This window comes from Cryptotermes secundus, unplaced genomic scaffold, assembly GCF_002891405.2.
Source record: "Cryptotermes secundus unplaced genomic scaffold, Csec_1.0 scaffold839, whole genome shotgun sequence".
In the NCBI taxonomy this organism is placed as follows: domain Eukaryota; kingdom Metazoa; phylum Arthropoda; class Insecta; order Blattodea; family Kalotermitidae; genus Cryptotermes; species Cryptotermes secundus.
In genome coordinates, this window is record NW_019720576.1 from 93,942 (window position 1) to 117,359 (window position 23,418).

General features: G+C 43.5%; 1 protein-coding gene across 1 annotated transcript in view; it reads left to right on the forward strand.

Annotated features, from left to right (window-relative positions):
- The window catches only part of LOC111869665 (synaptic vesicle glycoprotein 2B), a 65,258-nt gene extending 57,793 nt beyond the window's left edge, over positions 1-7,465 (forward strand). Inside the window, exons 10-12 of the mRNA XM_023861353.2 lie at positions 3,011-3,228; positions 5,414-5,573; positions 6,657-7,465. Coding sequence (XP_023717121.1) covers positions 3,011-3,228; positions 5,414-5,573; positions 6,657-6,837 — 559 coding nt within the window. The 3' untranslated portion in view covers positions 6,838-7,465. The remainder of the gene's footprint in view (positions 1-3,010; positions 3,229-5,413; positions 5,574-6,656) is intronic.
- Positions 7,466-23,418: the final 15,953 nt, after the last annotated feature.

Consider the following 23,418-nt stretch of genomic DNA (forward strand, 5'->3'; position numbering starts at 1 on the left):
AGTAGAGCCGGTCTCGCTGGCTGGGCGGGACTGATGGTAAGCACCAGTACCGGTAGGATATAGAGACTGGTAGAAATCATACAGGGAAGCACAATGGACCAATACAGGTCTAAGTGCATGGGGAAACCCACCCTCTCCAATAACTAACTAACTAACTAACTAGTGTATTAATCGATGTTTCTTGAAGCGGGGGGGGCACGCGGTAGCGTAATTGGTTAAGACACTATGCTACAAGCCGGAAGGTCACGGGTTCGAGTCCCGATAAGGTGGATTTTTTTTCGATTTACCTAATCCTTCCAGCCGCACTATGGCCTTGGGGGCGACTCAGGCTCTAACAGAAATGAGCACCAGAAATCTTCCTGGGGGGTAAACGGCGGCCGGCGCGTAAGGCTGAGAACCTTACCGCCATCTATGTGCCTATTGTCTAGAGAAAGTGTGGGAACCTGAAACTCTCACAAACGTATGGGCCTTCAGGGCCTGTTACAGGGACTCCTTTACTTTGTTTTCCTCCTTGAAGCTGTGCTCATGCAGGAACGAATGGCTGAATCAACGTTTCCTGAAACTCTGTTCACATAGGCGCGCGTGTTGCTGATGGACGCTTCACGGAGTTCTGTTCACACTAGCGCATCTCTCTCACTACAAACCGACGATTCCTTGAGTTTTATTCTTATTAGGCTAAGTAAAGTTTCCCTCAGCTCTGCACATATTGGCGATGCTCACAAGGCTCCATTCACTGTGACGCGTGTTGCAGGTACTACGGCATGAGGACTTGGTTCCCAGACTACAAGAAGCTGGTAAGCACGTGGGAGTATGACGCAAGGACCAGTCTCATCACAAATGCCACGTACGACGGGCACGCCTTCAACACTTCAGTTGAAAATGTGCGCTGGATAGACAGCTTCTTCAAGAACTGCTCCTTCCACCACCTGACGTTCAACCATGTAAGCTTCGACAACTGCACTGTAGAGGACGTTCGCTTCGAGATCATAAAGTCCAGCCGCACTTACTTCAGGAACTCCGTCATCAAGGACTCCAGGTGCGAGGACGTTTTGTTCAATGAAAGAATTCTTTAAAAGCGGGATTTTAGCCAATAAAACCACTTGCGTTGTTTCAGCGTCAGTTAACTCAGGCTGGTACAACGGCTGGGGACAGAACATTTCTTTGTTCATCGAAAGACATTAAAATTCCTTTAATTTATTTGTCTTTCCGGCTTTGCTTTCCTTGTTTCCTTCCTATTCCTTCCACGTTTGTTTGGTTCGTTTTAGGGCCGGAGCGTGAGTCGCTTTGTCCTACCGCCTCAGCTGGACGTAACGTACAAGCCCCTGACTACAGACAAGAGCCGTGGTGGAATTATCTTACTTTCTTTTGTAATTTGATTCTTGTATACCAGTTCCTGCAATATTCTTTTGTGCATTTATTAATTTCTTTCTTGATTTATCTACATCGTATATTTCTGTTTCCTTTATTTTTAATCCGTCCTTATGTCTCTCATTTTGATATAAGCCTGTTTTCCTATAGACTGAGGTGTCATTATTAATGGGCTACCTCGTACGGTTGACCGCCTCTGTGGTCTAGTGGTCAGAGTTCCTGGTTACAGATCCAGAGGTCCCAGGTTCGATTCCCAGCGCTACCAACTTTTCTGAGAAGTAGTGGGTCTGGAAAGGGGTCCACTCAGTCTCGTGAGAATAATTGAGGAGCTTTTTCAAGGAAATAGTGGCTCCGGTCTAGAAAACCGAGATTAACGGCGACGCGACACCCTCTATCCGCTAAAGTTTGCATTAACTTCGCCGACAAGCGGCGGTATCTCGGTCGGTATAGTTCGCTTGCGGACTAAAGGCCACGGAATTTTACTTCGTACGGTTTCTATCTTAGTTTCCATTCCTGTTCATGTATTGATGATACCGCCAAATAACGTGGTTTGAAACACTGTGCCTCTTCTCGGGCTAAATGTAATATCTCTACAGGAAGCTCGAGTGTATGGGCTTAAAGCTACGCATTTTGAACGTAGTAACTTTTAAGCGAAGTAAACCATATGACTCTAGTGTGACTACTATCTGCAATCTTGTATTTAAGTATCCTGTTGCATTACTATATCTGAAACTGTTTATGTACTATACAGTCCTTCAACAATGCAACAAACTGTTCCTTCTTCCTTACACTTTCACTTCCGACACATGTTTCGGCCCTAAATGGTCATCTTCAGGTGCTTTACTGTACTAAAATTGCTACACTGCACTAATATAATGCATTCATTACATATGCAGCTGCATGCTTCCTGATTCAAGCCATCATAGTCGTGGTCTAACTGCTATGCCCTAAAATAGCACACACTGTAGTTCACTTAATTTAAGGCAATAAAATCTATTAAAATTTGTTTTCCTCTAAATTCTTATTACACCTCACAAGGGGCGTCGTGCACTTGTTTAGATCTGTTTACTTTTCTTCGGGTGTTTTATTGCAGTCGTCTGCTTTTCTGTTCGTAAGCCCGTTGTTGTGCTATGTCTGCAATCTGTAATTTGCCCTTCCCTGTGCGTTGTTCCCTCTGGCAGCGTGTGCTGTTGTCTTAAGTTGTCCTTACATATGGAAAAACAGCGACTGCAATAAAACATCCGAAGAAAAGGAAACAGGTCTAAACAAGTGGACGACGCCCCTTGTGAGGTGTAATAAGAATTTAGAGGAAAACAAATTTTAATAGATTTTATTGACTTAAATTAAGTGAACTACAGTGTGTGCTATTTTAAGGCATAGCAGTTAGACCACGACTATGATGGCTTGAATCAGGAAGTATGCAGTTGCATATGTAATGAATGCATAATACGCGTATTAGTGCCGCGTAGCAGTTTTCGCATAGTGAGACGCCTGAGGATGCCCGTTTGGGGCCGAAACATGTATCGGAAGTGAGAGTGAAAGGAAGAAGGAAAAGTTTGTTGCATTTTTGACGGACTGTGTAGTACATAAACAGTTTTAAACCATATGAGCTGAAATCTCAGTTAAAGTGACGATGTTGCAGGTTTGTGGACACCGACTTATCTGACCAGCATTTCGAGAACTGTCTGATGTCCAACATCACCGTGCTCAGTCTGTCTACCGGCTGTCCGCTAGACTTCGACTACAACATCCGCCTGGATGAAGTGCTCATCGGACAAATGGCTGGGCAGGTGGCAATTCTGCCCGGTGCCGTGCTCTCTGCTCTAGCCATAGACAAACTGGGTCGCGTTAAGGTCATTGGTAAGTCGGAGAACCAAAGCTCTACAAACGCACTCAACTTGAAATTGATTGTTAAAATGCAGGCAGGAACTTGATAATTGAATGAATGAGATGTTAGGAAGTGGCGCTGCCGAATTTCCCAGACCGTGAAGGATAATACTCTCCCAGGTTCATTACAGAAACAAAGAATAAGGCTTCGCAGATACGAAAACCGGCTCCAGTTTGTAAGATTGGAGGTTTTCATGGCGGTGACTATGAAGGAATGCCATCTTCTGGATGTGGCGCCGTGTATATATATTTTTTTTCCCATAAACCGACGTTTCGGAGGAACGTATCGCCTCTATCTTCAGCCATCTGCTCACGCTGGTTCCTCACGTGTGGATTTCTTCTTCTTTTATTCTACCATGAAGATGGAGGCGATACGTTCCTCCGAAACGTCGGTTTATACAATATATATATATACACGGCGCCACATGCCAGAAGGCGGTATTCTTCGATTTCAGTTTGATACCTTATTGTACCCCTCTCATTCACCCATTAAATTGCGTAAACTTCTATTTTCATATGCTCAATCTTAATCTTCGAATTCAGTATTTCCCAATTTAACAACAGTATCATTATTGAGAACGGCAGGGGAAAAGGAAAAACTCGGACAAAAAAGGCCCCACTGCCTCTTTGTCCACCACAAATTTCACATGATTTGACCTGTGGTTGACCTCGGGCCGCCGCGATAGGAAGCGGAAGTCTAACCGCCTGAGCTATGGCACTGCCTAATCTTCTCACCGAGTAAAATAATCTTTACATAATTCTGTCCGCTGGGAGGACGCGTAGCATGTGAAAGCAGCATCAAATTCTGCGAAGTGACATGTCAACGAAATCGTTTTATTTGACTGCAATAGTATTAACGTATTCCCCTTCGGTAAAAGGATAAAAGGTAAAGTTGTCCCTGTGCTTAACTAATTAAGCACTACACCATGAAGACATATACGGGGGTGGATTTATAGACCCACGTTTTCTTGACCTCGGCACTAGCCGGAGGTGAGTGGTCAGCTTCATGCCCCTGTCGCTTTACTCTCGGGGAAAGAGCCCCCGATACCTGTTTGATAAGGGGCTGGGTGGGCCTCAGGGCTCGAATTACAACCCATCGGCCGTCCAGCCAGTCGCTATACCGACTGTGCTATCCTGGCTCTTACTGTTCCCCAGTACTAGGTCTACAGACAATATATGCTAAGGTGCATGCTTCGTTCACAATTTATGTGGCGTACATATATACACGGATAAGGATAAGTGACGGGGAGGTTGGGAAACCTTAAGTTACAATGAGCTGTCACTAGCAACAAATGAATTGCAAAATCCTAAACGCAGATTATTACAAGTAACCAACAGTCGCTCAGTGGCAATAACTGTGTTACTGAACTGTACTCCTTTAATTTTACGTATTCCCTCTCTTCCTGTTTTTTTCTGTTGTATTATTATTTTTCATTGCTAGTGGGGTGGGACTTTGCCCCTTGTACTGCGGCCACTTCTGGCCTATTGTACCAGCCCCAGATGATAGGTGAGGGTGATTGTTGGTGGAATGAAGATTGGCAGGGTAAACCGAAGTACTCGGAGAAAACCTGCCCCAGCGCCACTTTGTCCACCACAAATCCCACTTGACGAGACCCGGGATCGAACCCGGGCCGCTGCGGTGGGAAGCCAGCGACTAACCGCTTGAGCTAAGGCGCGGCCCTTTCCTCTTGTAAGAAACACACATATTACGTCAATAGCGCTTACGGAAACGTCATTACCAGGAACCCAATAGGAGGCCAGCGTTTCGCTGCTGTCTGCCCGACGTCTACTCACGGTCACAATGAGAGAAGTATGCATTTACAGTATGTTTCGGCGGCTTCTAGTCAAGCTAGCGGATGGGTAGATATTCCCTTGTGGGCCTAGAAGACATAACTCAGCCACTGTTCTATATCAGGCATACAAATCCAACCAAATTTTCCGTTCGAGTAAAATTTCGGCTGGTAAATATAAAGGTGTATAGTTTAAGAGCTGAGAGATAGGTTGTAAGGATGAAACCATAAGTCCATCTTGAATATGTAGATCATATGAAAGAATGTATAAATAAAAGCAAAATATTACGTTTGGATAGAATTATGGGAAAGAGAGCTCTTAAGGGAGATAAATACATATTAACGACAATGTGATATCTGTGCTGCAGGGCTGTCAATGTACCTCTCGAGTCTAACGGCGATAGGCATCTGGCTCCTGTACTCCGACAGAGTGATGGATCTTTACGGATTCGTGTTCAACATGTTCTTCATCTCGGGATGGAACGCCATTGAAATAGCCACAATCGAGTCCTATCCCACGCACCTCAGGTATGACTTTGTCAGGATACGCCAGTCCTAACCCGAACACCACAGATAACGGCGTTCAGAGAAATAGTTTCAGTGCAGGTTACTTCACACTGCACACTCCAAACTTAACAACGAAGGTGTCAGTACAGGTAAGTCCTCTAACAAACACCTGTATTATGCACACTAAAATGTAGCACCACCTGAAGAAAGTTCCAGGACAGCCCAGCTGTAACTCAAACATCCTAACAGTAAAAAAGGGTAAAATTGTCCCTGTGCTTAACTAATTAAGCATTACGCCATGAAGACGTATGGAGGAGTCGATGTATAGTTCCACATTTTCTTGACCTCGGCACTATTTGGAGGTGAGTGGTCAGCTTCAAGCCCCGGCAGTATTTCCCCGGGGAAAAGCCCCCTGTATCCATTGTGTAGGAGGCTCGGTGAGCCCAAGAGCCGATCTGGACGATACTGAGAAGTGAAAGTTCTTGCCCCCACCAGGACTTCCCCCCGGTCGCCCAGCCCGTAGCCAGCTGCTATATCGACTGCGCTATCCCGGCTCATAACACCTTAATAGTTGCATGTGAATTTAATATTTGTTCATGACAGAGGAAAAGTTGATTGAATTCTTGATTTTTTCGTCTGTAATTTTTTCTGCCGAACGCACCTCTTGAGTGTACACCAGATATTCTTGAAGTGTTTTTATTTTGTATGGTATACAATAATCTAGCGCTATGTTGTACACTGTAAGATACAATCATCTCAGCGCTATCTTGTACACTGTGAGTCAATCATCTCAGCGCTATCTTGTACACTGTAAGATACAATCATCTCAGCGCTATCTTGTACACTGTAAGTTACAATCATCTCAGCGCTATCTTGTACACTGTAAGATACAATCATCTCAGCGCTATCTTGTACACTGTAAGATACAATTATCTCAGCACTATCTTGTACACTGTATAAATAAGATCAGTTATCTCAGACAGTGCCTTGTACAGTGTTAGGTACTTTGTGCGATACATACGAATATATCAGTGATTATCTTGCACATTTTGTACATCTACTTCACATGTTCCTCACAATTACTCCTGCCTTCTTTCCCCGCAGAACGACCGGGTACGGATTCGTTAGTGGAATATTCCGGCTGGGCGGGATACTCGGGACTGTCACGTTCAGCAACCTGGTGAGCGCGAGCCGTGTCGTCCCCATGTTGACAACCGCTGCTGTGCTGCTTGTGGGAGGAATTGTGTCCCTCAAGTTGCCCGAAACGTACTTCGTGCTGCTGTAGGCGCAACACTGAGATCCACTGTCACTGGGGCTTCATCTCACAGGTGTGACAGAGAGCTCATAGAGCTGATCAAGTGCTTTGTCAACGGGATACAGCTACAGAAGAATTCTATTACTGCATATGAAATGTGTACATTTTTCTCATTGATTTGTGACTCAGGAGGTGAGGTTATTGCACGTGAGACAGATGTCATGGTGCATTATATTTTGTGAGTTGAGAGATGTGAAGGTTCACTTCACTCTGCTGTCGAAGCCTTGGTGATACCTAGCGTCGCGTAAACTGTAATAATTACTTAATACTGATGGATGTTTCTTCCAAGGAAACAGTGACCAACGGATAAATGTCGGTTAGGAATGTGCAGTTGCTAGTGCAGAAATGTGAGACATATTTTGACATAACATTAGGGGGAGGGGTACTTATTATAGCAAACATAGATCTTACACCGAACTCCTACATTCGTATCAGAGTCGCAATTTATCTCATGCATGAAAATGCCACTTTACAAAGGCATGCATATTCTGACCAAACTCATGGCTGCAGTTCGCAAACATCTTCCGGAAGATTTGAGGCTTTCACGGCGATGACTATGAAGAAAGCAGTCTTCTGGGATTTGGCACCGTGTATATGTGGTGTTAACCGACGTTTCGGAGGAACGTATCGCCTCCATCTTCAGGGTAGAAGGAAAAATATAAGAAATCCGCAAGCGAAGAGACCGTGAGAACCGGTAAAAGCAGACCAGTCTGCATCTACCCTGAAGATGGAGGCGATACATTCCTCCGAAACGTCGGTTAACACCACATATACACGGTGCCAAATCCCAGAAGACTGCCTTCTTCATCTTCCAGAAGCTTTATTTCAGTCGAATTAAGAACTTAATGTGAAGATGAACTGCGCTTTTGTGAACATCGCATGGCCAGTGTACTTCTCTGAGAAAGAGCTTCGCTTCTGCTCTTTGGTACATGAACCCGACGGTGAGAAATTATCGAGCTGTCAAGAAACTGCATAACAGGGCCACAAGAAGACAGGGAAGAGCAATTAAAACACTTCTGAGGTTAAATCAGCGAAGTGCTTGTGGTCAGAACTACAAAGAAAATTAAGATCCTTCATTACATACAATTAAGAATGATAGCAAATTGTACCTAAACTTTTGTCAAAATTGCAGCAAGTAACTTCCTAATGTGTACCTATGCGAATGCATAATTCATAACAAATAACCTTCTCAGCTCACACTTTAACTTTTGATAAAAGTCTTGTGGCAAAATCGCCACGAAAATGGCTGTCAAAATTGATTACTTATCTCTTTCTTATGATGTGACCGAAATGGCAGTGCGATATTGATTTGTCCGCTGAATGGATCGCATTCATCACAGGATTATTATCAAATTGCTTCAAATATTCAAATAGAAAATGCAAAATAGAAATTATAAACTGGGTTCCATATATTCTGTAATTACGGAATCCTTTCCCCATAAGCTTATAGCTCCATGTGTGAAACGTGGTACAGAAGTGACGACGAAACATTTGGACAATGCATACCGACACGTTTCATAACGCAGAATGCATTTAAAATGGCATAGTATTACAGTGCTCATTATATTAATTTGTATGCATTTTCTAATTAATTTATTAATAATTAGGCTAACACATGATGTTATTGTAATTTACAATATTGATTTCTCATGTATCAATCAAATACAATATTTTAGAGTGAATATAAACTCTAGCTCTTACGCAATGACAAATTTGACTACCGTAAATCAGGGTGACTTTGCACGAGTACGGGTGACGCTATGACAGCGGCGCAAGGAGGGGAGGTATCAAGTAATGAAATGAAATGTCATGGGCCATGTGTCACAAAGTCAGCCAGGCTGCCACAAAGTGACTGCGTTTTGCGGTAAAACAAGTTGAGAAATTCAGAAACTTTAAACCCGATTTAAACATAAGCCTACCTCCCTAGGCACACGTGTTCCTATTTTAAGAACACACTAAACTTGTCACTCTTACGTATAAGCGGCTTTGGTAAGTCTCCAATTCTGTAATCTGTTTATCCGTGTCGTGTGTTGAAACTATTCCAACAGTTCGGCCAGGGCCGTGCCATAGCTTAGGCGGTTATGCACCGGGTTCCTTCCGAGGTCGGGTAATATGGGATTTGTGGAGGATCAGATGGAACTGAAGATGGTGTTCTCCAAGCACTTCTGTTTCCCCTGCTCCATATTCAGTAACCGCTCTACCACAAACGCTGTATAATCTCGATATTGACAGCGTCCTCAAGTAACATTTCGACCTTAATTGTAGTCTCTATCTTGAGGGTGAATGTGCGTTGATGGCAAATGAAGAGGTGTAGATGCAGAAGTTACGGTCACTTCGTGAACTCCAGCTTCTCAGACACGGTGTGTCTGTTCTGGTGTGGTCCTTTCTGTACGCGGCTCCCCGAGTCACTCATAGGTGTCTTGTAGGCTTGATTGTAACCTGATACTGTAGGTTGGTATTTGCTTCGTATTGACGTCATTATTGCCTAGGGCCGCTGTTAACTACTTGTCGTTTTCTGTGATGCTTTTTTTTTTAACATCTGCAGATGGCCCTTCAGTTCCTTCAGTTGCAGATGTCCACCAGCAGGCCTATACGTATTGCATTATTGAGTGTGAACTTCCGTTGAAACCATTCCGTTTTTTTTAACTGTAACACTTCTCAATTTCTGCACTTCCGTAAAATATATCAGTAACATAAGATTCAGAATGGTCGGTGCGTCAGATATATTAAATCGCTCCAACAATCATTTTCAGACAGATCTGTGGTCGTTGATTAGGACACTGCATTGTTCCGACAAATTTGTAACCGTTTTGAAACATGAAGACAGATCGAATTAATGAAATTAATAAATAAACCTAAACCTAAAATCCTAGGTTTAATTCAAAGAAAGCGGAGTGTCTTCCAAAAGACAAGCTTGCACACTGATGACACTAAATAAATCGACACAGCGGAAGTGGCTGACAGATAAAAATCTGACGTCAACATTTAGACTTAACACACCAAGTCTACACCTGACTTGAAACGTTTGGCGTTATCAGTGCAGGCTCAATTGTCTCATTAGTGAGTTGCATATTAATCACATTTTATTTATATTAAATATTACTTTCACGGTGTGTATAGGAGTATTTCAAGAATTGTATTAGCCTCTCTTAGGAAGCACGCGGTAGCGAGTTTGCTGAGGCACTATGCTACAATCCGGAAGGTCGCGGGTTCGAGTCCCGATGAGGTGGGGTTTTTTTTTTCATTTGACCTAATCCTTCCAGCCGCATTATGGCCCAACTAACAGGAATTAGTACCAGGAATCTTCCTAGGGTGGTAAAGAGCGACCGGCGCGTAAGGCTGACAACCTTACCGCCATCTTTAAGCCGACTGTCTAGATAATGTGGGAGCCTGAACATCTCACACCCCTATGGGCCTCTATGCCTGTTACAGGGATAGCTTTACCTTTCTCAGCAAAAGTAGTTCCAAAGTGCCTACTAATAATGAACACAACCTCCCGTATTTTACGTAAAGCCTACATTCTATAACTTGAATACAAAGAGAAGTTTTTCAATGAGACTCTTTGAAAAGAAAATGTCGTTCTTAACCTATCTCAGTGGTTCCGCAGCATCCCCCAACATGCAGACAAGAGCATGAGGCAAGGTAACTTGCACGGTCTATTCATGTTTCTGCTTGCCCCCTGCCTGACTACTGTGATAATAAACAGCGCTATGGATTACAACGGCGAACAGCTCTACATACAAAATAAATTACTTGCTTATGTTTCCTCAGTTTATAAACTACTTAGACCCCGCCCGTCCGAATATTAAGAAAATTCCTCGTTTCATATATCTAGGTTCTTAATCTCAGTCTGACACAGGGAATAAATTGAAGCAATGTATAAAACTTCAGTTCGTACATCACAGGAAAATGACGTCTCCGCTAGAAAGATGAATGCTGTTCAGGAGAACAATAGCTGTTTATTGCGAGAATCGTACACACTCTGTGGGAAGTGAGCAGATTCAGTATATTGCAGCAGTCGGTGTATACGAGGTCTGACAAGCACACGGTGGCGAACACGCCACCGTGTGCTTGCCATGGCAGCAGTGGTCACAAACCTCAGTATGGTTTGATGATGGCCGCGCCATCGCTCAAGTGGTTAGTCGCTGGCTTCCCACCGTGGCGGCCCGGGTTCGATCCCGGGTCTGGTCAAGTGGGATTTGTGGTGGACAGGCGCTGGGGCGGGTTTTCTCCTAGTACATCGGTTTCCCCTGCCAATCTTCATTCCATCAAATTCTCCACCATCATAATCACCCGGGGCAGGCTACAATAGGCCAATCAGCGACCGCCGTGCCGAGTGGATCCAGTTGGACTCCACCCCCCACTAAGCGAATTAAAAAAATGGGTTGATGACGTTGGCATATCAGCGGTTCACAGCTGTGTTGTTGTTGATGTATGGCAGTCTCTTTCTGAGCGGCGTCTATTGCTGTCTGAGTGTGTTCTGGTGCGCCGTCGCGAGAATGTCTGAGCTTCAATTAGAGCAATTGTCTGTGAGGGAGTTTTAGCTAGATAACAAATAACTGTGCTGGAACACCCTCCCTCTTCACCGGATCTAGACCCAAGAGACCTTTCTGCATTCCTGAAGATAAAGGAAATATTGAGAGGAAGGCATTTTGATGACACTGATTACATCAGGATTAATGCGACGGCAGCTCTGAAGGCCATTCCACAAAACCAGTTCCAGAACTATTTTGAGGGGTGGACTGGGCGCTGGCATCGGTGCATAGCCTCCAAAAGGGACTACTCTGAAGGCGACCACAGTGATATGCAGCAATGAGGCACGTAGCACTCTTACTGAGATGTGTTCGCGAACTTTATTGTCAGACCGCATATACTTTTACAGTAACCATGAGGCTATAAAGGATCCGTACTGTACACCACAACACGGCCTGCCCCAGTCAGATCAAAACAAGGATAAAAACGAATGGTACTTACCACTGGCTCTCTGTTCCATCCTCTTGCAGGTTCCGTTCGGAGCGTCTAGGCCGCACACTGCGCCAGATGGCTGCCTCGTCTCCAGTATCTGCCTGTTACACAAAGAGTCCCGATTATTCAAGTCAGCAAAATAATGCCTCGCCTTCCAACGCGTCATTACTTATAGTGAAAAATGCAATGTCTGTATAGGCCCACATGCATATTCACAAACACAAAACACTAATGTATACCGAATGGAGAAAAATAGCCTAATATTTTTGGTTCGAAATTTTCTAATATAGGTCTATGGTGTGCAATTTGCGTACGGTCTTAGGCAGCTCAGACACTGAAATCGAAGGTTAGAATTCCGCTCGGGACACGAATGGGTGCCTCCTCTTTCCTCTTCAAGCCACGGCCCATCTGCCTTTCGAGAAGTTACATCTTATATCCACTTCTAGAACAGAACCTAGTCTAAGGAGGCGAGCCGTGGCATAGCTCAGGCTGCTAGTCGCCGGCTTCCCACAGCGGAGGCCCGGGTTCGAGCCCAAGTCTGGTCATATGGGATTTGTGGTGGACAAATTAGCACTGGGGCAGGTTTTCTCCGAGTACTTCGGTTTCCCTTGCCAATTCTCATTCCACCGACTGCTCCACATTCAACATCATCTAATCCCGGGGCTGGTACAATAAGCCAATTTGTGGACTCAGTCTCACCCCACTCAAAGAAACTAAAAGAATCTAGTCTGAGGCGAGAAAAGTGTAACATTATCAGCTACGCAGAACGCCTCATTATTACACGCCATATTTTACAGGAGACCTCCTCTGTGGTCTAGTGGTCAGAGTTCCTGGCTACAGATCCAGAGGTCCCGGGTTCGATTCTCGTCGCTACCAGATTTTCTGAAGAGTAGGGGTTCTGGGACGAGGTCCACTTAGCCTCGTGAGGACAACCGAGGAGATATTTCAAGGATATAGCGGTTCCGATCTAGAGAGCCGAGATTAACGGCCGTAAGGATTCGTTGCGCTGACCACGTGACACCTTCTATCCACTACAGTTGGCGCTAACTTCGACGACAAGCGGCGGTCGCTCGGCATAGTTCGCTTGCGGACTACAGGCCACGGAGTTTTTGTTTGTTTTTTGTTTCATTTTTTAACATGATGGCTTCTGAACATCAGCATAAATACAAACATGCCATATGAATGTGTACCCTTATTGACTTCCTTAAAGATTTATAACCATTAAAACTATCAGATCCTGTCATAAGATCCTGAAGCCCTTATGCTGTAAGAACAGCTTAGTCACTTGAAAGTCGTAAACTCTCTAAAACTATTTCAAGGGTACGTCTAACCTTGTGCAGGCAAAGTTGCGGAAGAAAATTCTTATGTATTCCAGGTCCCCGGCATGTCTATTTTGGTTTCCACTGTATGTTGTAATCAGATTCTAGTAAATTTCTAATAATGAAGTAACGATCTTCGTCGAAGTCGTCAGAACCTTACTCTCACAGACATTTTGACCACCTCTAAGTTTAAGCCGTGTTGTGTTTCGCCTTTGCGAACATGTGTGTTTTAGTGATTCTGTATGACTTATGTTTGCAACCTAAACAATTTTATAACATACGTGCAATTATAAACATTTAGTATTTAGTAAGCCATACGTAAATCACGAACCAGTGTGCCTTTTGTAAAGTGACCAATGACCATGGGGTCCACCAAGGTGTCCATCCAATGAGTATCAGTCCCTCTTTTTAGGCGACAAATTTGCAGAGTGGTAAAGCTAACAAACTCACTACAAACGCTAAAAATCATTGCCTCGAATCCTCATATACGTCTTCATTGTGCATTGCTTTAAGCACAGGCACAACTTTGCCTTTGAAGAAAGTATCATACGAGCAATTAGGCAGCACTTGTAGGGATCAACGACTCCAGTCAACCGTCGATTAGGGTTAGAATTCTTACGTGTAATCGGCTAACGATTGCATCGACCAATCAGCTTTTAGTCTAACGTCTTGTGCTGCTACGCGCGGATTTTTGGTGTACTTCGTAAGTTTAGTTGTAGTGACTGCATATGTATCCGGTAGATGTCACGCAAGTCCACAACTGGTAATGTACTCTATAGTCGCGATTTAATTATTTTTATTCACAGCTGGGAACTCTGGTGACATTTCAAATGCAAGAGCTATGTTAAAGTGGACGAGAAATTATAGAATATTCATGAATCGTGAGGTCTAAGAATGTAACAAGTGTTAAGCAATCGTGCCGACAAGACACACTGAAGCGAGAACGACAAATCTGGACACGTATTTTGAGGTGTACCCCCAAAATAAGTCAATTTACTGTAAAGCAATGTATTATTCCCGACTAAAATTTAAATATCACTCATATCTCTATAAAAATTACATACGCTAGTAAATTACAATGATAACAAACAAAAATTCTTTAATGACGAAAATTGGTATTCACAGGAAGGGTAGGAAAAAGTTAGAACGTTGTAAATCAGGGTAAATAAATACATGTACCGTAAGAAAGTGGGGCATTATGCTACAAACCGGAAGGTTACAGGTTCAAGTCCCGATGAAGTCACTGGATTTTTTTTTCAATTGAACTAATCATTCCGGCCGCACTATGGCCCTGGAGGTCGACTCAGCCCCTAACAGAAATGAGTACCTGGAATTAATTAAATAATTTTCCTGGGGAGTAAAGCGCGGCCGGCGCGTAAGGCTGACAACCTTACCACCAACTTTGAGCCGATTGTCTAGAAAGTGTGGGATCCTCAGCATCTCAGAACCCTATGGACCTTCACGGCCTGGTACAGGGATAGCTTTACTTTATTTTTTTTACCATAAGAAAGTAAGTTTCATGCATCAAAATGCGCTAAAGTGTTTTTTCTGTGCACAATTTCACACAGGACATTACAATAATACTTGTATTTAAAAAAAAACATTCCTGTAACAAGCCATGAAGATACATAGGGTTGTGAGACGTCGAGGCTCCCATATTTTCTCTACACAATCGGCTCACAGATGGCGGTAAGGTTGTCAGCCTTATTCGCCGGCCGCCCTTTAGCCCCTAGGAAGATTCCTGGAACTCATTTATGTTACAGGCTGAGTCGACCCCAGAGCCATAGTGCCGTTGGAAGTATTCAGTCAATTGAAAAATCCGGTGACTAACTCAACCAACTGCGCTACCGCTTAGAATTCTAAATGAATGCCAGTGGAACGTCCTCTGATAATTCAACGGGACATGTCATCGTTTGTTACATAAGCTTTCGTAATATTTATTTCTCTTGCGTTCTCCCATATTCCTTTTCAGTTCCACGTGTTAACAAGTCATGCGTCCAGACTGTTTCACGCAGTCTCCAATGAATAACACGCAAGAATTGTTAATCCTAAACCATGTACTTTATATATTACAGTAAAATTCACACATACACTTAAAATGACTCTCAAAGCTGGCAGAATATACACGATACACTGAGGCAAGGACTCCTAGCTCAATCAGCGTCGAATATATAGTACGTACGTCCATGTAACAGGTTAACACTTGAGAGTTCGTTGCTATGATAATCCAATATTGCGTCTTTTCAAATTTTTAACTTAAGTATTAACTTTGATATACGACGAAGTAATAAAACATATTAACGGAAAGAAAAATAAAGACACTGAAGAAGAGTAAGTTTACTATAGACGTATAAAGCAAGATACTGTGGCATATTTGCCCAAAGTAAGGACTAAGGGAGAAGGTAGTAGAGGGCGATTGAGAAGAAATGGCAAGAAAGAAATTAGGGTGTGCAGAGAAGACTTCATTTGTGCTGCAGTTACAGTGTTGAAATCCGTTGCCAGGATACGACTAGTGAAGACTGAGAATCCTAGTGTGTGTGTAGAAGAGCGATAACGCTGTAATTGCTTGCAGTCCCAAGTTCAATGTACGTGTATAAGGTGCAATAAATCAATTGAAGTAGCGGCAGTTGGTCAAGGTCAGGACATTGTATGAAAGCAAATGTTAAAGAGCTGTCAGTATACCACGAGTGAACACAGATTTTTTTCTTCTGTGTTTCCCCCTCCTCTTGTGCAGCCTGTAGATCGCTCTGTAGGCTTGAGATGGATGAATCATTATTTGTTGCGTCACAAACACCTCCAACACGAGATTTCTTAACATCGAAATCAAACGAAGTCCCTAGTCTCTTATTCATATTACAACTTAAATCTGTAGGCCTATTGCTTCTATAAAATCACGGCACTCGGGTCTCGAAACAGGCACTTGCACACTGCAATACGAATTTCCGGATACAGACTGCCTTGATCTTCAATTTCTGTGGGAAAATTTTCTTCATATTTCCTTGCTGACTTGTCACAGACATTTGCAACACAGATATTACGTCGTTCAGTTTTGGGGACAGAGGATACGCCGCCCACTGTTGAAATCGGCTTGCAGACAGTTTTAATGAGAGGTCATTAACAGCGGCAATTCCTTTCCCGATCATTCATGTACTTCCATGTTTAAAAATACGCGGCCTGGTCACTGACATTTGCTACACAGATGTTATTAGGCTTTCTGGGTCTGAGCTTCTCGACACAAATATTATTCTCCTCAGAATATTTTCGCTATAAAATATTTATTTATTAAAAATGCTTAGAAATCTAAAATGACAAATTCCAGGAGAACCTCTCGCGGCCCGGTAAAATTGATGCCACGGCCTGCTACCGGGCCGCAGCCCGACGGTTGACAAACACTGCCCTAGGATCCATATTAATATTATTCACCCGCCTACGTCTTGGTCTTCCCAGTGGCCTCTTTCCTTCTGGCTTTCCCACCGATATCCTATATGCATTCCTCCTCTCCACTATTCGTGATACATGCCCTGCCATCTCGTCCTCCTTGACTTAATCATTCTAACTATACTTGGAGAAGAGTACAAGTTATGAAGTTCCTCAATATGTAACTTCCTCCAACCTCCTGTCACTTCATCTCTCTTTGGTCCAAATATTCTCCTCAACACCCTGCTCTCAAACACCCCCAGTCTACGTTCCTCTCTTGAAGTTAGAGAGCAAGTTTCACACCCATAAAGAACCATGGGCAAAAATATAATATATTATAAAATGTATGCAATATGTTTCGATCGCTTCCTAAATCTTCAACTCTCGATTATGCTGTCATGTTTCGATTAGAAATGGGTTGCCTAATTTCAGACACTTGAACGTGGTTTCAAATGCCGAGCTTTCGAAATTAACGAACCCATTTTATAAAGTTTTGGCGTTTCATTAGTTCTTAGGTGGCTGATACTAAAAGAAATAAATGGAATATAGACTCCATGAGAAGTGCAGTGCAGGCTGAACAAGACAAAAATATGGGCTTCCTGAAAGACGTACTTGTGCACGTATTGCACTCGATAAGCAGTCGAATTTGAGTTGGGATTCTAAACCGTTTTCTTTATTCGAGAACATACGTAACTTCTGTTGAAAACTATGTGATTATTTTGCACATATTCATGTAATTACTATTTGTTAAATATGATCGTTTCTTCTTTATAAAAATAAGACTTGTGTGTGCTGTAGACCCGTGTTCCTCCCGTCCCTGTCACTGTCTTATAGTTCTTGTTATGTATATGTTCTCTCAAAAAGCTGTGTCACCTATCAGCAATAAGGAATTATCCCTGTCCGATACTGGACTAACATTTTCTGAGACCTTTCCTTTACAACTTTCTGGCTTTTATTTAGTTTTGAAATATATGCTGCATTTCAGATCACAATAAGCACTAATTCTCATATTAGACATAGTAAGCTAACAAAGTGTTAGTATTCATCATTATGTATAAGAAAAATATTCCTACCATAAGTGTTCGAAACACTGCACCGTTACCCTACAATTGCCGTACTATCTCAAACAGAAAACTGTACGGTTTAATCTTCAGCTGAAAATACGCACAACAGGCTGCTATATACCGCAACTCCCTATACACGTTTTATAGAGGGGGTATGAAGTACAGCACTGCTTTGAAATAGGCATATGGCGTACTCCAAGCCTTGACCTGATGGTAAGACGCAGGCCTGTACCTGAATAATTGTGCCTTAAAAGGGACACTGCAATGCCTGTAAAAACTACAGTAGGGGGTTGTATAAGGTGCCAGACTAGCGCTGTCCGTATAGCGACTGGCTCCGGGCCGAGAAATACTGCAACAGATTAACTAACCAACCTACAGTCTAACTAACTCCAGGGAGATGATTCCTCTTTGAGAAACCGCTAGTCGCTCAGCTGCTCAAAAATTGATCAGCACTTTATGGAACCCGAAGGTTTACTCCACTGGTTCCTATCCTGAGCCAGATGAATCCAATCCATGTCATCCCGTCCTAATTCTCTAAAAACCATATTATCGTCCCAACTACACCTAATGAGACTGGATAGAGTAGTCGATATAGCGACTGGCTGCAGGCTGGACGACCGAGGGGTCGGAGTTCGAGTCTCTGAAGGGTCAAGAATTTTCTCTTCCCCATGTAGTCCACACCGGCTCTGGGATCTTTGTAAATTTGGACGTACAAGAAGATTTCAGTTCCTGCAGTCGGTCCTTGATAAATTTTGGTGGGCTTGGTATATGAAAAATGAAACTGGGTAACATACACCCTTTTATAAACTGTAGCCTGGAACATGACGTATGATACGGGCCTTCACGAACACTGAAATGGAAAATGCGTTCCACAACTAAAACAGCCGGGACGGCGGATTGTACACACACGCAAAACAGTATGTATAGTGTCGGCAACATTTCTCAAATTGGTGCTCCTGTAATCTACCCTTACGCCACTGCTACCCTAAGTCCTCATTTTCACCATTCCTATTAGAAGTCATTATCTGTGGGCGCTCTTTTTAATTTGAATGCACTGAGAACAAGTTTATGCATATGAAAGATATACACGTGATTATTACTCATATGTTAGAAAAGCAATTGAGTCGGGGATTTCCCAAGCTTTCTTTCTTTCTCTTGGGGTCGAGGTCTCCTCACATTTGATTATGGACCTTGAGTTTTTCATGTATTTGCTTTTTTATAAAATCATTCCCAGCCACAGGGTGTTTCTGTTTAATATATTAACATAAAATACAAAAAGTCTTCAATTATAAAATACAATATTCAGAATGTCGAACTACGGACAAATATGAAATATTTCATACATAGATTTAAATAATTTCCCTGGGGAGTAAAGCGCGGCCGGCGCGTCGGGCTGACAACCTTACCGCCATCTCTGAGCCGATTGTCTAGATAATGTGGGACCCTCGACATCTCACAACCCTATGGGCCTTCACGGCCTCTTACAGGGATACCTTTACTTTTTTTTTACATAAATAGATTAGGTGTTCAATGGCCGGATCGATTTCTATGAAAACTTGGTTCGAGCACAGATGACGCCAGTAACGTCACTGCTACAGGAAGAAATAATTTGACGGCGGAGGGGCCTTAGGTAATGAAGTACAAGAGAAAGAGGATGATTAATCCGCTCCCGGTGATGGATCTCGCGTCTCCGCACTTGACACTTTCATCATGTCAGTTCTGAGGCCAGCTCCTAGAGCGCGTTAGTGGATCATGAGGTAATTACGTACACGCTATGGGGAGCCTAACTTGACATCTCCGAAGTATCCTACAAAAGCATAAGGCCTCTTATGGCTGTATTCCTCGCCTTGCAGGTACATATGTGCAGACTGTGAAGATAAAGCGATCTGTTTCCCCAGTCCCTGTTCATACGGAGCCCAACATAAGGCAGGACATGGCAGTATCATGTGGTATGGCCGCGCCATAGCTCAAGCGGTTAGTCGCTGGCTTCCCACCGCGGCGGCCTGGGTTCGGTCAAGTGGGATTTATGGTGGACAAAGTGGCGCTGGGGCGGGTTTTATCCGAGTACTTCGGTTTCCCCTGCCAATCTTCATTCCGCCAAATTCTCCATCATCATACTCACCCGTGGTGGGCTACAATAGGCCAATCAGTGGCCGCCGTGCCGAGTGGACCCAATTGGACTCCACCCCCCACTAAGCGAATTAAAAATCATGTGGTAAGCGAAGTTCGTCATTTCAAGGTTACCAACTGAAATAACAAGGGTTGTTCAGATGGTACCCTTTCGCAGCGCGGCTAGCAAATGCAGCCGGTCACAGATCGCCATGTACCTACGGGCATGAGGCTAATATTCTTGTACTCGGTGATGAAGTATTCGCGAAATATTAACATTGGTCGACGCTATACAGCCTAGAAATAGACAGGGTCATAATATATACCACACAAAGAACACAAACTTCGTGGCCTCTAGTCCGCAAGCGAACTATACCGACCGAGCGACCGCCGCTTGTCGGCGAAGTTAGTGCCAAATTTTGCGGATAGAGGGTATCACATGATCAGCGCAACGGTTTATCACGGCCGTTAATCTCTGTTTTCTAGACCGGAGCCGCTATTTTCTTGAAATACCTCCTCAATTATCCTCACAAGGCTGAGTGAACCCCGTTCCATACCCACTGCTCCTCAGAAAATCTGGTAGCTCCGGGAATCGAACCCGGGATATCTTGATCTGTAGCCAGGAACTCTGACCACTAGACCACAGATACCACACACATACAAAATAGGAACGTTGGATCGATCAAGTTATTTCAGGCTGTAAATTAATATTCTTAAAGGCCTCTTACCCTTCGCCCAAACAATCCAGAGGAGGGTTTCATTCAGACAGTCCTCATAAAAAGCAACTACACTATCAAATTCAGTTTGCTGTGTACTTACTGGTAAGGAAAAAGGTAGCAATCTGTGGAGTCCCGCAGGATTATGAGACGCCGAGGCTCCCACCTTTCTCTAGACAATCGGCTCACAGATGGCGGTGAAGCTGTCAGCCTTACGCGCCGGCCGGACCTTTACCCCCAAGAAGATTCCTGGCACTCATTTCTGTTAGAGGCTGAGTCGCACCCAGGGCCATAGTGCGGCTGGAAGGATTAGGTCAATTGAAAAATCCAATGGCCTCACCCGGAAGCGACCCCGCAAACGATTAATGGCGATTTTTAACACTGTGGATTATATACAGTAACTTTGAATGGTAGGATGATAAGAAGATGAGGTTGTGGCCGATTTTAAAACGGTATTTATATTTATATACTTTCGCGACGAAAGCAACAATGACAAACGTTGAACCGGAAAATAGTCGTGCATGTAGGACCCGGTCCTTTCTGTGTGTTAAACATGTGGAGAGCCTACTCATATCCGCCCCTCGCACCTCCCGAGGTAGCATTTTCTACTACGTTTATGTCTTCAGGTTGGGGGGCGATATTTGGAAGTGTATTTGTGTTACAAATTGAAAGGGTCATTTCATTTAACTAAAACATTAGTAAAAATCGAAATTTATTAAAAATTACTAACACTGAATATCACAGTAGCCGTGCGGCATAAGGCACGAATCGTCTTCGCTCGCTCGAACTGAGGTAGTTCGTTCGAATCCCACTCAAGGCATGGATGTCTGTGTTTGTGTTATCCTGCGTAGGTAGCGGCCTTGCGACGGGCTGATCTCTCGTCCAAGGAGTCCTACCGACTGTGGAAAAAGGTTACGAAACTGAAGAAGAGGCCAGGGCCCAACAAAAGGCTGTAGAGCCATTGATGGATGAATATCTTCTGAGCCGGGGTAGCTCAGTCGGTACAGCGACTGGCTACAGGCTGGACGGCCGAGGGGTCGGAGTGCGAGTCCCGGTAGGGTCAACAATTTTCTCTTCTCCACAGCATCCAGACCGGCTCTGGGGTCCACCCAACCTCCTATTCAATGGGCACCAGGGGCTCTAACCCTGAGGGCAAAGCAGTCGGAACGTGAAGCTGACCACTCACCTCAAGATAATGCCGAGGTCAAGAAAATGTGGATATACATATCCACTCCCCCATACGTCCTCATGGCGAAGTGTTCAACTAGTTAAGCACAGGCACAACTTTACCTTTAACATTGAATTTCGTAAAATTTATTAGTTATGTAGCACATAAAAAGACTAGAGCGCATACATTTCTAAAATTACTTTTAGAAGTATACTTACGAATGTGGAGGAGTGGAGGGGGTGAGCCAACTCACATCTGAGGAGCCACATTTGATTTTTCAGGCTTCAGGTCTGTGTGTACTACAACAATAAGTTTCGGACAAATTTGTCTAATTTCATGAAAGTCTGCGGTAGGTTCACGCATTCCGTCGCAATAATTTTCAAATCTCTGTCTTGAAAGACCCATATCACAGTCATGCTCACTTCTGAGGTGCAATAATTCTAACGTCAATCAGTACACGGTCCTCACATGCTGTATGATTCAACAAGTAGAAAATATTAGGCCTATTCATTCACTCACTCATTCATGGCCCTGAGCCCTTCTTGAGATGCCGCCAATTGTGTAGCGTTTTATGGAACCCGAAGGTTCATCACCGTGTTCACAAGAGCCCTACACTGGTCCCTATCCTGAGCCAGATCTATCCAATCCGTACCATCCTACCTCTCTAAGATCCATTGTAATATTGTCCACCCACCTACGCCTTGGTCTTCCCAGTGGTATCTTTTATTCTGGCTTTCCCACCAATATCCTATATGCATTCCTCTTCTTCCACATTCATGCTACATGCCCTGCCCATCTAGTCCTCTTTGACTTGACCATTATAATTATGCTTGGCGAAGAGTACAAGTTATAAAGCTCCTCATTATGCAGTTTTCTCTAATCTCCCGTAGTTTCATCTCTCCGGTCCAAATATTCTTCTCAGAATCTTGTTATCAAACACCCTCAGTCTGTGTTCGTCCCTTAACGCCAGAGACCAAGTTTCACACCCACGCAGAATCACAGGCAAAATTATAGTTTTGTATATTCTAATTTTTGTATTTTTAGACAACAGACGAGAAGACAAAAGGTTCTGGACTGAATGGTAGCAAGCATTACCCGTGTTCAGTCTCCTCTTAATTTCCTCCTGAATCAGGTTTCGATCTGTCATCGTTGTTCCCAAATATCTGAACTGCGGCATATTTTCAAAACATCTGTCGCCTATCTCTGTGTCATGATTTTGCTTGCATCAAGGTTTGTTGCCGTCATAAGCATGCAGACAGCGCGAAATACAGATTCATTTTTAGAATTTATATTTACTGTTGTAAATATACATAATAAATTCAAATCGGAGGGACATTATTAATATGTCTTCCATTTTAATTTGAAATACAGCGTTATTTTTCTAATCAGAATGCTCTATACACATATAGCAGATGCTAGAAAGAGTTAATACGATTATTGTGAGATAGAGATAGAACGTAAGGAAAGAGGAAGGAGGTGAAAGATATACAGCAAAATACGAAGACGTACTGAGAAGCCACCAGCAATCCAACATTGCAGATGCCCAAAGAATTCGTGAGAAAACCACCAGATATGAAACTAAACCGGCTGTCCGCGTTGGTTGAAGTACTCACGCTTGTGATTTACAATCAAGAAGTATCCGGTTCGAATCTCGGTCGAGGCAAGCTTATCCTGAAGGAAAATGTTGTCTTAGTTTTCCTCAGGCCCTTCAGGTAAATTCTGGGTTAGTACACTGAAATAAATCCCGACCACTTCCTCCTTAATCCTTTCAAGTTCATCAAATCATTCGAAAC